The following is a 16,427-nucleotide window of genomic DNA, read 5'->3' as shown; positions in this document are numbered from 1 at the left end:
ATGAATGGATAAAGAAGACGTGGTACATCTATACAATGGACTATTAGCCATAAAAAAGAATGAAATAATGCCATTTGTAACAACATGGATAGACCTAGAGATGATCATACTAAGTGAAGTAAGGTCAGAAAAGAAAGAAAAACACCATAAGATATCACTTATATGTGGAATCTAAAATATGGCACAAATGAATTTACTTATGAAACAGAAACAGACTCACAGACATAGAGAACAGACCTGTGGTTGCCAAGGGGGAGGGGGCTGGGGAGGGAAGGATTGGGAGTTTGGGGTTAGCAGACGCAAACTATTTTATATAGAATGGATAAACAACAAGGTCCTACTGTACAGACAGGGAACTATATTCAATATCCTGTAGTAAACCATAATGGAAAAGAATGTGTGTGTGTGTGTGTGTGTGTGTGTGTGTGTGTGTGTGTGTGTAGAGAGAGCCCCATCTATACAGCAAGGCCAACATCTAATTACCAAGCATCTGCTCTCCCTCTTACCGTCCTATAAATGAGCCTCCTGGGGAGTTCCCTGGCCGTCCAGTGGTCAGGACTCTGAGCTTTCACTGCGGAGGGCCCGGGTTAAATCCCTGACCCGGAAGATCCTGCAAGCCATGCGATGGGGCCTTGGAAGCCCCAGGCCCCCTCCCACTCCTTAGTTCAGGGTGTCATATATACTTCCTTTTACCTTTCTGTCTTTGAACCTCTCCAGTATGTGGGGTCTCTGACCCTCTCAGGTATGTGGGGTTCCTGAACATGTGAAACTAAATTTTATTTTCTCAGGCTTCCCTGGTGGCGCAGTGGTTGAGAGTCTGCCTGCTAATGCAGGGGACACGGGTTCGAGCCCTGGTCTGGGAAGATCCCACATGCCGCGGAGCAACTAGGCCGGTGAGCCACAACTACTGACTGAGCCTGCACGTCTGGAGCCTGTGCTCCGCAACAAGAGAGGCTGCGATAGTGAGAGGCCCGCGCACCACGATGAAGAGTGGCCCTTGCTTGCCACAACTAGAGAAAGCCCTCGCACAGAAACGAAGACCCAACACAGCAAAAATAAATAAATAAATAAATAAATTTTTAAAACTGAGGAGGTCCGAGGTCCCCTTTAAAAACAAACAAACAAAAAATTTTATTTTCTCCTGTTAATCTGTCTCATGTCAATTTAATTTTTACACCAGCCAGAAGAACCTAGAAGAATAAAGTTTTCTTCCTCCCCAACAAAGCATTCATTCATTCAGCAACTACTTACTGAACACCTAGCACGTGTGAGGCACTGTCTTAGACACAGAAATACAGCAGTAAACAAAACAAGTCCTTGCCCTCACAAAACCAGCATCCCACTGAAGGACGCAGAACAAACATGCAAGATGCTCATCGGGGATACGAAGGGAAAATAAAACAGGGCAAGGGTATAAAGGACCCCCCAAGAAGAGAGGATACCTTTTCCTGACACTTGTAGTGGTTAAAACCTGGAAAAAATGAACGACAAAGGGACAAGCTAAACTATGGCATACTCTTACTTAATATGTATCATTTTTGAAGAATGTTATGGCTATATTCATGCTAATAGATAAAAATGTCCAAAACATTAAGTGGAAAAAAAAGGCAATTGCTATGATATGCAAAATATGTTACCAATTTAATTCTGTCTTTGTTATCAATGTCTAATTTAAATGCACTGCTATCAGTATGATACCAATTCTTGAAATTTGAGGTTTACCTTAATAAAACGCTATGTGCATTAAAATCTACTTCTGCCTGATATTTATAGTCATATCAGCATACTTTTGGTTACTGTTTACCTGATATTTATTCATTAAGTCACTCAACAAATTAATAATTAAGGGCCAACTCCATGCCAGGCACTGTCCTAAGTACCAAAAGCAGTGAGCAGACCGCCCTCATGGAGCTTACAGTCTAGCTGGGGGATGAGAAATAAAGTAAAGCATGGAGTATGTCACACAGTAATAAAATAGAGGGAAAAAAAGGCAGGAGAAGAGACAGGGCGAGGAGAGTTGCATGTTGATAAGGTGACACACAGGCAAAGATCAGAAGAAAGAGAATGACTGGGCAGCTCTGTAAGGGAAACATTCACAGAAAAGCAGAAGCCCTGAGGCAAAAGGCCAGGGAAGATGGGAGACCCACGTGGCTCCAGCAGAGAAAGCCCAGAAGAGGTTTGGGCGAGGGTGGGTAGAGGTACGGGGAAGAGCCAGGGATTACTTCTCTTAAGTCAGTAAGATATGGACAACCCAATAGAGTATGATTTTTAACATGAAAAAGTACATCTTAGTGTGTTTTAATTAGAGTGTTTTAAACAGGGAATAATATTGGGAAAAGGAATTTAACATCACAGTTTCTCAAATATTAACTACATCTCTAACAGCCAAAAAAAAAAAAAAAAAAAAAAAAAAAAGAACCAACCAATAATTCAGAACTTTGAATTCAGCAGCAAAGGAATTAAAAACAGAAAGATATTAGTCCCCTCACAATGAAAAATCTTCCTTTAATTGCAATCAAATCCTGCTGAGAACTGTATAAGGCCCCCTGACCATAAATATATACAAGTTATATATAAACAACCTGGCTCCTTAGCCTGCCCTTCGAGATTCCAAAATTTTGTCTTTTTAGACTTAAGTACTTCCTTACACATCTTAAACTTTTACACACACACATTATGAATGATATGATCCTATCTCATTGGAGGACTGGCAGGGGCTAATTTTAAAGATTTTGGCTTTTGCTCTGAGCACGATGGGTTTTGAGCATAGACAGAGCAATAAAAATATCTGATTCCTATTTTACCAGGATGGCTCTGACTGGGTGAAGTAGGGTGGGGTGATGGGGGCTCAGACACAGCAGAAGCAGGGAGACCACCTAACAGACCAGCATAAAAACCAAGGCCAGAGATGACATCGTTCGGACTAGAGTGGCAGCAGTGAAAGTGCAGCCCACAGAATATACTGACATATTAGACCTGGGGTCTGAAAAAAACAAAGGAGTCAAGAACAATTCCAAGGTTCCAGTTTCCAGTAAGATCGCGTAAGCACGCTGCACCCTGTACCTCCCACAGAACGAAGCTGTAACCCCCGGGCAGAACGCCTGAGCAGGTGCTGGAGAACTCTAACAAGTAAACAGTAAGAGGCAGACAGGGGAAGAAGGCCAGAATTCAGAGCACCAAACCAGCGGCACAAGCTCACCATTTTTTAACTCTGGTGGCCCCTGACCTGAACTCCCAAGCTACAAAATGCACGTGGCACTGGCACAGGACCCCAGGACCAGCTCCAGCTGTGCCCGGCGGGGCAGGAAAAGGGACTCCAAATACTCAAAACTGGGGCAGTGCACACCTTACATTTTTCTTTTCTCCATTCTCTCACAAGCCAGGTGCAGCAGGGAGCATCAAACTCCGAGGGAGGGAAACTCCCTCTACAAGAGGGTGGGGCAAACTCTCACTGCCTTTTTTCTTTCTCTGCCCTCCCACTGCTTGGCCTGGGAGGCAGACATCACTGCAGGAAGTGCCTGGCAGAGCAGGGCAACAAAGCCCCTGTCTTCTGGCCAGAGGACCAGAAAAGGGAGGCCCTGGGCTGGGAAAGCACCAGGGAGATTGCAGACACCTGAGAACCTTTAGGAACTGCTGGGCGCACCCCTGGGCTGGCAGGCGTGCCCTGACCCCAAACAGCCCATCACAGACTTTGAGAACTGAGCTACAGGACGGCCACTAGATGGCACAGTGCAAGACAGATCCAGACAGCCCTGCAAAGGCTCTAAAACCTGAGGGACTTTGAATCCACCGCCCATAGGAAGCTGGCTGGAACTTGCAGCCTGAACACAGCTGGTCAGCTGCATTTCCCACAGGATTTAAACAAGACCCAGAGTCCCATAATATAATATAATATTCAAAATACCCAGGATACGCCACACAGTTACTGGGCGCACGAGGAATCGGGAAAATCTCCTGGGTGGAACAATGACTACTTACTTTGAATGATTATCCAGTTAGGGGACCCCTACACCTCAAACCAATCTCAAATCAATTTCAAACCAACTCAACACCCAGGGGTACTTATTTTTTTAAGCCTAAAAAGCTTATCTTCTTCTGTACGTTATAACTTTGAAGTAAAGAAGGGCTTAAACAATAACACAAAAAAGGAAAAGTCAAAAAAGGAAGATATCAACAAACTGAACTAAACTATAATATAAAACTTACGAACAATGTCTATAAAGGTTAAAGAGCAAGAACAGTGGTCTCTCTAGAGCGAACATTTGCACAGAATGCAGATGTACACTAAGAATTCTCTTAAGTCAGTAAGATATGGACAACCCAATAGAATATGATTTTTAACATGAAAAAGTACATCTTAGTGTGTTTTAATTAGAGTGTTTTAAAGAGGGAATAATATTGGGAAAAGGAATTTAACATCACAGTTTCTCAAATATTAACTGCATCTCTAATAGCCAAAAAAAAAAAAAAGAACCAACCAGTAATTCAGAACTTTGAATTCAGCAGCAAAGGAATTAAAAACAGAAAGATATTAGTCCCCTCACAATGAAAAATCTTCCTTTAATTGCAATCAAATGCTGCTGAGAACTGTATAAGGCCCCCTGACCATAAATATATACAAGTTGTATATAAACAACCTGGCTCCTTAGCCTGCCCTTCGAGATTCCAAAATTTTGTCTATTTAGACTTAAGTACTTCCTTACACATCTTAAACTTTTACACATCTTAAACTTTTACACACACACACACATTATGAATGATATGATCCTATCTCACTTCAAGTCATAAAATATTTTGCTGTTCAGCTAAGAAGATAAAGCCTAGAAAACCATGACAAAGACCAAAAAGAAATTAACCTAACTGCTTCATAGTTTAAGCTTTATGTCTTCCACACAAAATAGCCTAATGAGGTTGCAATTCATTAGAAATAATTCATTTGTTCAACTTACTAAAATGTGTGACGAATAAAATCCAACATTAATCTTGTTATACTCCCAACAAACAGGAAGGATTAATGCAAAGGAACTTCCTTACCTAGATCTACAAATATTTCTGTTCTCTATCTGCATGGTAGTAGGGGAATTACTGTAATCAGAGAATGACATTTGGGCTCTATTTCAATCTAACAATCTCAGAAGATAGGACAGAAAAAATAAAATGTATAATAACACAAGTAGCACACACTAAGTACTAGGAAAATTGGCTTACGCGAGGAAGATCAAAGGAAAATGCACTGAATGTGAGCCGAGGTGTAAGAAAAGTTCTGTGAAGGTCAGACTTGAATCTCAATAGCCAGCTAGGAGCTAATAGGTCAAGCTGAGGAGGGAGCTGGCCGCATGAAGCGCTTTGTGTGGCTTCCTCGTTGGTCTTTAAATCTCTGCTCAAAGGACAGCCCCTACCCAGAAAGGCCTTCCCTGACCTCCACAGTGAACTGGGGAGGCCTCGAGTGTATCATGACCACTGCACTGGGTGATTTGGGTCCTCGGGTTCATCTTCCCACTAGAAGACGGGCTCCATGAGGGCAGAGAATAGGTCTGTCTGGTCCACTGCTGCATCCCCAGTCCCTAGCCTGCATCTAGGACATGGCACAGTCAAAACTATCTGCTGAGCTAATGAGAGCTGCAAATAAGTGGAGGACAGACAGAACCTAGTCATAAAGGACTATTAGTTTAACAGTAAAGAGAAATAAAACCGGAGTTCAAAGGAACAGAGCGTGGAGGCCAAGGGAAAAATGCTTTTCCCTCAGACAGGAGAAAAAATTAGTTGGTATTGAAACTGAGCCCTGAAAAAAAGAGTTACAGTATAGGGACTTGCCTGGTGGCACAGCAGTTAAAAATCCGCCTGCTAGTGCAGGGGACACGGGTTCGATCCTTGATCCGGGAAGATCTCACATGCCGCGGAGCAACTAAGCCCGTGAGCCACAACTACTGAGCCCGCACGCCACAACTGCTGAAGCCCACGCGCCCTAGAGCCTGCGTGCCGCAACTACTGAAGCCCACAAGCCTAGAGCCCATGCTCCACAACAAGAGAAGCCACCGCAATGAGAAGCCCGCACACCTCAATGAAGAGTAGCTCCCGCTCGCCGCAACTAGAGAAAACCCGTGAACAGCAACAAAGACCCAACGCAGGCAGAAATAAATAAATAAGAGAATTACAGTATAGGTACATGGAAAAGAAAAACGAGCATCTCAGAAGAGAGTCAGTGTGACCAAAGCAGAAGTGCCGGAGGGAGCACGGCCTGCGTGGGGCAGTCAGGCTTGGCTGACACTACAGACAGACTCAGGTAGAGCAAGAAAGCAAGCCGGGGAAGACGGGAGAGGCAAGACTGCAGAGGGCCGGGAACAGAAAGTCGGTTTATGCTCCACATCCAATACATTTTTGGTACTTTTGTTACCATTTCAGAGGCAAAAAATTTAAAAATTAAAGCAATGACAAGGAGCTTATTCAAAGGGAAAGCAGCATGACGCATCATAGCTGTAGTAGAAAATCAGGTAGGACAGTTCTGTCGTGATAAACTTTACTCCCTTCCCTTTCACAGTACTATACACAATGTAATATGAAAACCTTCTAGTTACAGATAATGCATCCTGACATCTGGGTTTTTCTAACACATAAGTGACAGGAGCTGGAGGATGACCACACACATCACTCTTTATCATGCGTGACATGCAGGTCTGATGTAAACGAGGTCTAGTCTTCACAGTTCTTTTGAAGGAAAAAGCAACAGAAGAAACACATATTATAAAAGGAAAAGCCACTACACAGTCATTTAACACAGAACTAGAGAGTAAGGAACCTGTCCGTGCTTAAACCAAAGACACAAACCTCTCTGGAATAGAAAATTAGCACAATAAAGACCAATTACCCATCGGTACTCGCCCAAACTGTGAGTATAAGTTTCACTTTCAGCTCCAAAAGAAAACACGAAAATGATTTTCTATAATGAACTGTAAGATTTTGTTGTGAACTTGATATGTTCTCATGTCTCTATTTTTTTCTGACCTTAATCTATTACTGCCTTATCACCATGTTTTTAGAGATTATAAGTATATTTTAAAGGTATCTACTTAAGTGTATATAACGTCCTCTAGCATTACAACTTGTTTAAATATACAAATTTAAATACTATTTAGAAAGAAAAACAAAATGTGTACAGAATATAACGTTTACTAAATAGTTCACACATGACTGATATCAGCATTCTTTGCCTACTTTGCTCAATTGTAACGAGGTTTCTCAGAATGTATATTGTGCAAATAGTCAAGTCTGATCTATTTTTCCTGCTTTCATTAGAGGGGACAGTGACCTGGCTTCTAAACGGCCTGAAAGTTAAGCTGAAGAATAAAAGCAACATGGTTATTTTTAGAGCTCTACAGGCATAAAAATACAGCACTAAACTGTGACCTGCAGCTATGCACAGCAAAGCCTCACATCATGCGACAGTCTTCACTTTAGCTGGCAGCGCATCTGTGGTGCTTCAGACGACCTTTCTTCATTTCTTTATCAAAGATATGTCTAAATGCATTTAGGACCAGAAGCTGTAGCTGCCGGCATCTTTTTCAAATACACTGAGCTACATTCAAAAGGCAAACCATTACATAATTTGTAAAGATTAAATAGTAAGTTATTTTTGTCATTTCTTCCAGCTTACTTACAAGGTGAATTAATGAGCATTCTCTCCAAATGAAGACATCACAACCTCATTCCTAACACAGAAGGTTAGTTATTTCAAATACAGTTTCAGTGGGTAAAGGAGGAGACTCATTCTTTCAACAGCGGATACATCCAGGAGAAGGAGATATGCCTGAGTGAAGCACAGCTTCATCACCAATTCAAGTAAACTCTTTGGCAACATCACCACGTCGGATCCAACAACTTCACAGGTAATCTTTAAACCTTTTCTGTACAAAACATAAGTCAAAAGTATGTTTGCAGATAGCACTTTCCTATATGTTAATATTTTAAAGCCTCCTAAGAACTTTTAATAGCAAGTGTTAGTGGTATTTTCAGAAAATGTTCAGTCTGTAGATTATCTGACTGCATTTCATTTCTCCTTAGCTACATAAAAGTATTTTCAAAGCCTGGTTTTTGGCACTGACCTAGTTAGAAATTAAGACTTTAATCCATTCTAATCGTATTTTGACCTGTATATCTAACCAGTGAAAAATTCATGCACTTTTCTGGCAAAGTTACTGTAAAGAAACAAATATTTGCTCATCAGAACCGTAATATTTTATGCAAATAAACATGTGAGAATATTTCCATAGGCTAAAAATGCCACTTTTTGGCTGGATGAAATGGCCAAAATACAATTCCTACAAATCCACATACTACCCTGACTCAGAAGTAGTGACAAAGACTCTGCTTCGGGAATTAAAATGGCATCTAAAGGAACGAGAGAGATTAATACAAGAGATCGAAAATGAGCAAAAAGTGAAAAAAACAGGCGTGGATTACAATTGGCTGAGAAACTATCAGAATCCCCACGCAACCATCCCAGCTACTGAACAAAGACAACTTGAAATTCTTTGCTCACAGGTTCAACCTTGTCAAACTGGAGCTATTCTCAGCAGGTAAAAATACTACGTTCTCTTCTTGTAATATTTGCTGTCAAGTCTAAGCTCCTCATATCTTTAGACTGGAAATCGTATTATATCATATAAATTTTTTAATCATGTGTATCAACTACCCAGCAACCAAAATCCCTAAGGATGGGCCGGACCAAAAAAAAAAACAAACACTGTTGATATCTCACTGGCTAGGAAATGTTTTAAAGTCTCTTTTAAAATTTCCTTACTAGAAGTATAATTTTAAAGCAATGTGCAGTTTACTCAAAAGGTGGGTAACTACTATATGGTTACATTATCTAAGCTGAATTTTGGAGACAAAGGGATACGACAAAAGAGATTTTCTGAATTGAATACTGATAACTGCTTTGCCTCTAGATTTCGAGAAGTTCTGGCAGAAAATGATGTACTGCCATGGGAAATTGTCTACATCTTCAAGCAAGTTCTGAAGGACTTCTTAAGGAGTACTGACAAAGGCAGTCAGCAAGAGGGCCTGGAAGGATCACAGCACGCAGCCTGTCCTGTTCGCTCCGTGATCCCAGGAGAAAGCTCCAAGAGTCCAGACAAGGATGAAATACCCACTATTTCAAGTTACGTAGACAAAAACACAAAGAACAGGTTCCCAACATTCTCACATCGGATATGGAACCTACCATATTATTACCCATCAAGTTAAATTACTTGTAAACAGAGGAGTGTTTGACACAGTCTTAGTATCAGAACCCTTAATATTAAGAAAAAGAGAAAATGATGTGACTTAATGCTACTCTGTTGCAAGATCAGAAGTTAAAATTCCTGTGGATGTAGCCTATGTTTTAAATAGTGTTCCTTTTTTAACCACTCTAAAAATGCAATGTTTTCATTGAACAGTATGCTTTTAACTAAAATGTTTCCTAAATATTTTCAAAAAATGTTTGAAGTATTTTCTTATACCTCAAACACATCCCAACAGGAACTGAGGCATTTTATTTTGAAATCTGAAATATGAAATTTGTATGAAAGTACCAAGTATGAAATTCGATAAATTAACTTTGACATTAACCTTGCTTTTATTCTAAAAAGAACTATGTATAGAATAAAATAAATGATTGATGTGAATCTTATCTTTACAATATTAACACTGAATCAGTCATTCTCTGCGGGGGATGGGGAAGACGGCAGTGAGGGAAAAAATAATGTGCAGTTTGAAAACAAAGCAGTGCTTCATCCCAACACTGAGATTTGTTTTTAATCTCAACCAGCATTAAGGGAAAGTATTAAAAAAAAAAGCTCTATATTACATGAGCAAAAGAGAAATGGACTAGTTTAACAACATTAGTAACGGCTACTCAAAGAAAAACAGTCAATGCCAATCTATAATTTAAACCAATATTATGTTCATTTAAAATAGCAAAATATTTAATATATAAAATTCAACCTCTCAGAATTTCATTAAAGTAGGCAACTATTCATTAGTCAGATTTATTTCTATGATTAAGTGCTAGAATCTATACCATTCTTAAAAGTAAATCCAAGGAACCTAATGTCCATACTTTATATTTGGAGATTTATTCGAGTACGTTTTTATTCCATTAAAAAGAAAAAAAAATCAAGGTAGGAGCTAAATACACACTCCAAAGAAAATACACACTCCAAAGAAAATACACACTCTGGCTATGCATTTTTCCCTACGCTTGGCTAACTTCAACACCATTCTGAATTGGCCTCAGTTTGGTCTTAAATCCTAACCATGTCATAAATGGTGTCAACCTACCCAGGGTTTAATAAGACAAGGTAAATGGAAACAAACCCAAAGTGAATTTAAAACAAAGACACCTCTCACTCCTGTTCCCTTTTTGTTCATTTTTCAGGACATAACTATCTATGGCTTCTTCAATCACTATAAGAATCTGTAGAGTGAAAACTATCTGTGGGAGAGAGAAATGTTCCCCAAAGGGCACAACTGCTCATCATGCAGTGAACGTATGAAGCAGCAAACAAGAGTTTCAGTATTATTACCTTAATGATGGGAACAGAATTTTTTAATTAATTTCTACTGGTGTACAGTTGATTTAAAAGGTTGTGTCAGTTTCTGCTGTACAGCAAAGTGAATCAGATATACATATGTCCACTCTTTTTTAGATTCTTTTCCCATATAGGTCATTACAGAGTATTAAGTAGAGTTCCCTGTGCTGTACGGTAGGTCCTCATAGAATTTCTGTTTTAAACAGAACTTGGAGTTTGTCTATGAAATCCAGTACTAGAGCCAGGAGCCTCACCACGTATATCAGGAGATATACAGCATGAAGAGGCCCAAAACATTTTCCTGCCTCCAAGGCACATCAAACAGCCACTGAACAGAAGAAATGGCCGAGCCCATGGCACTTTGAAGAAAGTGCCATCCTCCCTGTTCAGACAGGAAGAAAGTAATTTTTAAAACATAACTCCTATCAACAAGCTTACAGTGACTGAAGCAGCTGTAGACGTTGGGTCATCCCACTGGTCAGGGATGAAGACGCACTCCACAGCACTCTAAGTCACCCACGGTGCAGTGAGTCAACTGTACAGCCCGACTTTTAAAGGGACTGGAAAAATACAAAAGGGACTTGGGTATTCTGAGTTTCTACCTCTCACATTTGTTTTTGGCAATAACCTAATAACCATGTTCCCTATGTCAGTATTGGTGTATATCACTGAAATCTACAGCTGTTTCCAAAAAATGGACAAATCAGGTAGAAATTATAACACAAATAACTTCCTGAATGTTAACAGATCCACACTTTTATACACTGGGCTATTTATAGTACCTAAAACTGGCAAAAGAATGAGCGTTAAAAATATAAGGGGGGGTGCAGATGGGGGAGAGGACTACTAGGAAAGCTTCAAGTATGTTTTACAAAGATAAAGTATTGGCACAGTAGCTAAAAGTTTTAGGTCGTGAATAGTAAGGAATAAATACACTAACCCACGTAAAAGGATTCTGATAACCTGACATATAGTAAGCTCTGAAAAGGTGGCATTATTAACCAGCCGAATCCATTTAATAACATGAAAGTCATTCTGCTACATGCCAGTCACTGTGCTAAGCACTGTATGTATGTACATCTCATTTAATCCTAAACTTGAAAGTAGGTGATGATATTCCCATCTGACAGATGAGCAAACAGCTTCACACCTGTTCGATGCCTTTGCCCAATATCACAAGAGATACTGAATGGCAGGGCTAGGAGTCACATCAGCCTGGCAGGCCTCTACACCACCTCCAGCCCCAACTTACGTCTGAGCTCCAAATGCATACAGGCAACTGCCTACTTGACACCTCCTCTTGGAGACCTACAGGCAACTTAAATCAACATGCTCAAAACCAAATCATAGAGGTTTGTTTCCTAAAAGGATAAATAAAATTCAAGAAAGGAACAGAGGAACCAAAACAACACACTTTACACAAACTAAAAGCATAACCCTTCGAACACCTCAACTAGTGTTTTCCAGTCATTTCTCAGGAAATGACAACCCTACCTATCCATCCAATTCTACAAGCCAAAAATCTCAGAATCATTCTGGCCCCCTCACAATGGTGGAGGACCCAAAAACACATCACAAACAAACAAGACTTGGGGCAAGTGATAAGTGCTTTAGAGGAGGAGAAAAAGTTGACAAAGACTAGAGAGACTGCCAAAGAAGGTAGGGGAGGACTTCTGTAGCTATGGAGGTCACAGGAGACTTCTTGAAGGAGCAGAGCCCTGAATGATGAAAGGAGCCTGTCATAGGAAGAAACAGGGCAGGAATGGAAGAGGGCAGGCGCTCCAGGCAGAAGACAGACTAGGTGTGGAAGCCCCAGCGTGGAAAGGAGTGTGGTGTCTTCAAGATACAGAAAAATGCCAATGTGCCCAGAACGCAGTGAAAGACGGCAGGATGTGAGTCAGGTGCCAGATGGAGGAGCACTCGGTAAGCCACGGTCAGAGCCAGCGCCTTGTTCTAACAGCCACCTACCCCCCGGAAAGCCGCACAAGTGCTTCTCAAACCTCACGCGTGAATGTTCACTCAAGGGTTCCTTCGTTCAACAAATATCAACTGGGCATCTACCTCACGCCAGGTATTCTTCTAGAATAAATTACTGTGTGCTAGAATAAATTATTGGGGGCAAAGACAGGAAGCCCGGAGACCAAAAATAGAAGGCTTTTGTAATAATCCAGGCAAGAGATGATGGTGGTTTATTTAGACCAGGGTGGTGATTGTATACACAGTGAGACACTCTTATTCTAGAAATACTTTACGGTACAGTTGCCAGGATATGCTGATTTTTATTGGACTCATTGTATACATACAGACACACACACACACACACACACACACTCACGCACGCACGCCCCTACCTTAGAGAAATCAGCTCTGGTCAGAGGAATAACTCAGATTTCAGGATTCATTCAAGGTAGGCGCAAATGAGGAAGCAACTCTCATCATTTCTAGAATAAGGACCCAGCACATTGTAAGCAATCAATAATCGGGACCTACGAAGGCAGTTCATTCATCCAAACAGACATCTGAGTTCCTACTATATGCCAGGTACTGTGCTAAGAGGTAGAGATTCAGTGAAAATCTGCACCCTCAAGAAGTTCTTACGTGGGGAAAACAACACATAAAATAATTCCTTGGGACTTCCTTGGTGGCACAGCGGTTAAGAATCCACCTGCCAGTGCAGGGGACACGGGTTCGAGCCCTGGTCCAGGAAGATCCCACATGCTGCGGAGCAACTAAGCCCGTACGCCACAACTACTGAGCCCGTGCGCCACAACTGCAACAGGGGGGGCCACAACAGAGGGGGGCCCGTGCACCGCAACGCAGAGTAGCCCCCCCCCGCCGCAACTAGAGGAAGCCCACGCGCAGCAACGAAGACCCAACGCAGCCAAAAATAAAAAATATAAATAAATAAATTAAATAAATAAATAATCCCCTAAAAGTACGAAGAGATGCACACAGACAGGGCACTAAGCAGGCAGTTGTTTAAAACAGGCTCGCTCACTTGGTTTTCCTCGGACCCTGCTAGTGGTTCCTTCTCCGTCTCCTTTGCACATTTTTTCTCACCAACCTCTAAACACTCAGGTGCTCCAAGCTTGGGTCCTTAGACCTCCCCTCCCTCTGCACTCACCCACCAGGCTCCATCACCCAGAGCCTGGGTGGTCTCGTCTCACTGACCTCAAAGCCTTAAACTCCCAAACATCTAGCTCCACAGCCAGACTTCTTTCCTCGATTCATGCACTTACTGTTATCTACCAGGATTTTCAGAGTTAACATGTTCAAAATCAAACACCTGGTATTCCCCCAAAACCAGTTCTTCCTGCGGTCTGGCCTTTCTCAGTGGATGGCAACACCTTCCAAATGCTCAGCCGGAAACCTTGGTGTCACCCATGACTGCTTCCCCATTCCTATTCTATACCTGATCCAGCTCAAAGTTCCCGCCTCTTAGTAATATACCCTGAATTCCACCATCGCTTACCACCTCCACTGCTACTATCCTGGTCTAAACAACCGTCCTCTCTCTTGCTTGGATGATGTATTAGTGAGGGTTCTCCAAAGAAACAGAACCAACAGGACGTCTGCATATATAGAGAGAGATTAGTTTTAAGGTATTAGCTTACACAATTGTAAAGGTGCAAGTCCAAAATCTGCTGGAGACCCAGGTCAGCTGCAGTCTGAGTCTAAAGGGAGTTTGCTGGCAGAATTCCTTCTTGCACAGGGGAGATCAGTCTTTGTTTTATTCAGGCCATCAACTGATTGCATGAGGCTCACCCACATTATGGAGGTTAACCTGCTTTACTCAAAATCCACCTATTTAAATGTTAATTCTATCCAAAAAATATCTTCACTGAAAGACCCAAAGTAATGTTTGACCAAATATCTGGGCACCATGGTGCAACCAAGTTTACACATAAAGTTGATACCTGACCTTCCTGTTTCTGCCCTGGGCCCCCTTCATTCATTCAACTGGCAGTAACCCTGTTCAGAGTGGAGAGCACACGTGGCAGCTATGCCCAAAACCTCCAAGCGCCCTCCAGTGGCTCCCCGATGTCAAAGATGAAGCAGCAAGCTGCTCACTGAGACTGAACAAGGAACTCTTGACCTGGCACCCTGTTGCCTCTCGGACTTCATCTCCTCCCTCCCTCTCAATCCCTCTACTCCAGCTGCACGTGGTAGATACAGAATAGACACTCAAATAGTTTTCCAATTAACGGGAAAATTACCTAATAGACTAAATCTGTTAAACAGACAAAGGTTTTTAAAAAACATGGACTTTTGTGGGTGAATAGAAAACAGAACTCCTTGGAGGGTAACTACCATCTAGGGAAGGCCTAAATACTGAAAGACAAGGCAAAAACGAAAAAGTCACATGCTTTGGAGTCAAATACACCCACTGTACAACATAACAGATACATGGGCTGGGATAAGTTTCTCAACTTACCTGATCCTTGACTTCCTCAGCTATAAGATGGGACTTGCCTCGTCTGTCAGAAGGAGTGCGATTGCTTGTACTGCCTGCGTCACCTGACACAATGCCCAACGCAGTAGGCATTCAGCTTGTAGTAAGACATTTCAAGAAGGAAACGGGAAATTAACAAAAAAGGAAACTGGGTAAGAGCATCACCAGATGCTTTTGAAAAGCGATTTGAAAGCTTTCTGTAGTGGAGTTTCTCTGGGACAAGGTACATTTTAAGGTACTGGAGAGTCAAAGATGTCAAAGCGAGAATTAAGCAAGACCGTCCTAAGCCCAGGAGTTGGTGTGAGTTAGGAAGACAGAGGGACGTCCACACACAGAGAAACCCTGGGCAGAGGCCACCGGGAGTGCAGTGGGGCTCCCAGCCACACACTGAGGACCATGCCCTGCATTCCGAAGGAAAGCCAGCACAGCCAACCCTGGAGGAAAACACAACAGCCTACCACAGCCACTAAGTTTCTCTTTTTCATATGCCAAGGTGAAGAAACAGGAATGTAAAAATAAAAGAAAGCATACCCCAGGACTTCCCTAGTGGCGCAGTGATTAAGAATCCGCCTTCCAATGCAGGGGACAAGGGTTCAATCCCTGGTTGGGAAACTAAGATCCCACATGCCGCAGGGCAACTACACCCGTGCACCGCAACTAGAGAGAAGCCCGCAACGAAGACCCAGCACAGGCAAAAAAAAAAAAAAAAAAAAAAAAAAGAAAGAAAAAGAAAAAAGGGAAAGCATACCCCACAATCAGCACAAAGGAGCAAAAATACAATAACGTGGAAAACAAGACAGGAGGAAATCCATAGTATCACTGAATATATCATTTGCAAACCATTCAACTACCCCTACTCACTTTACCACCCTTCCCAACTCCTGGTCCTTTCTAACTTCTCGCCACAGGAACTCAAGCAGTGCTTTCTTTCAGAAAGAAACTCACACTGTGACTCTGTACTCACCACACAGACACAGGTCCATCTCACAGAGCAATTCTTACTTGAACTACCATGATATAGTCTGGTATTTTCTATTGCTCTTTTTTTTTTTATGCTGATGGTCACAACTCATATGACTCATTAAGCTGATTTAACAGCATCCACAGACTGGACTCCGGGGACTCAATGCAAGCTAATCTTCCCACCTGAGTGACTGTCCCTCTCAAATACCTTTTCAGTATGCGATACCCTATACTTACAAAGCCTGCCTTCCCCTACATCGAATGTTTTCTCACCAATGTCAGAACTCTCCTTCAGGGCTTCCCTGGTGGCACAGTGGTTAAGAATCCGCCTGCCAATGCAGGGTACACAGGTTCGAGCCCTGGTCCGGGAAGATCCCACATGCCGCAGAGCAACGAAGCCCGTGCGCCACAACTACTGAGCCCACACGCCACAACCACGC

General features: G+C 42.0%; 2 protein-coding genes across 2 annotated transcripts in view; one reads left to right on the top strand and one right to left on the bottom strand.

Moving 5' to 3' along the window:
- The window catches only part of TDRD9 (tudor domain containing 9), a 130,448-nt gene that overhangs the window by 110,786 nt on the left and 3,235 nt on the right, over positions 1 to 16,427 (bottom strand). The window lies entirely within an intron of this gene.
- RD3L (RD3 like) lies at positions 8,275 to 9,243 on the top strand. The gene is made up of 2 exons (XM_007128398.2): positions 8,275 to 8,573; positions 8,946 to 9,243. Exons 1-2 carry the CDS (start codon positions 8,275 to 8,277, stop codon positions 9,241 to 9,243), a joined length of 597 nt encoding a protein of 198 aa, XP_007128460.1.

Source organism: Physeter macrocephalus, chromosome 11, assembly GCF_002837175.3.
Source record: "Physeter macrocephalus isolate SW-GA chromosome 11, ASM283717v5, whole genome shotgun sequence".
Classification (NCBI taxonomy): Eukaryota; Metazoa; Chordata; class Mammalia; order Artiodactyla; family Physeteridae; genus Physeter; species Physeter macrocephalus.
Note: the sequence above shows the minus strand (reverse complement) of the source record. Positions and strands in the feature narration are given on the sequence as shown.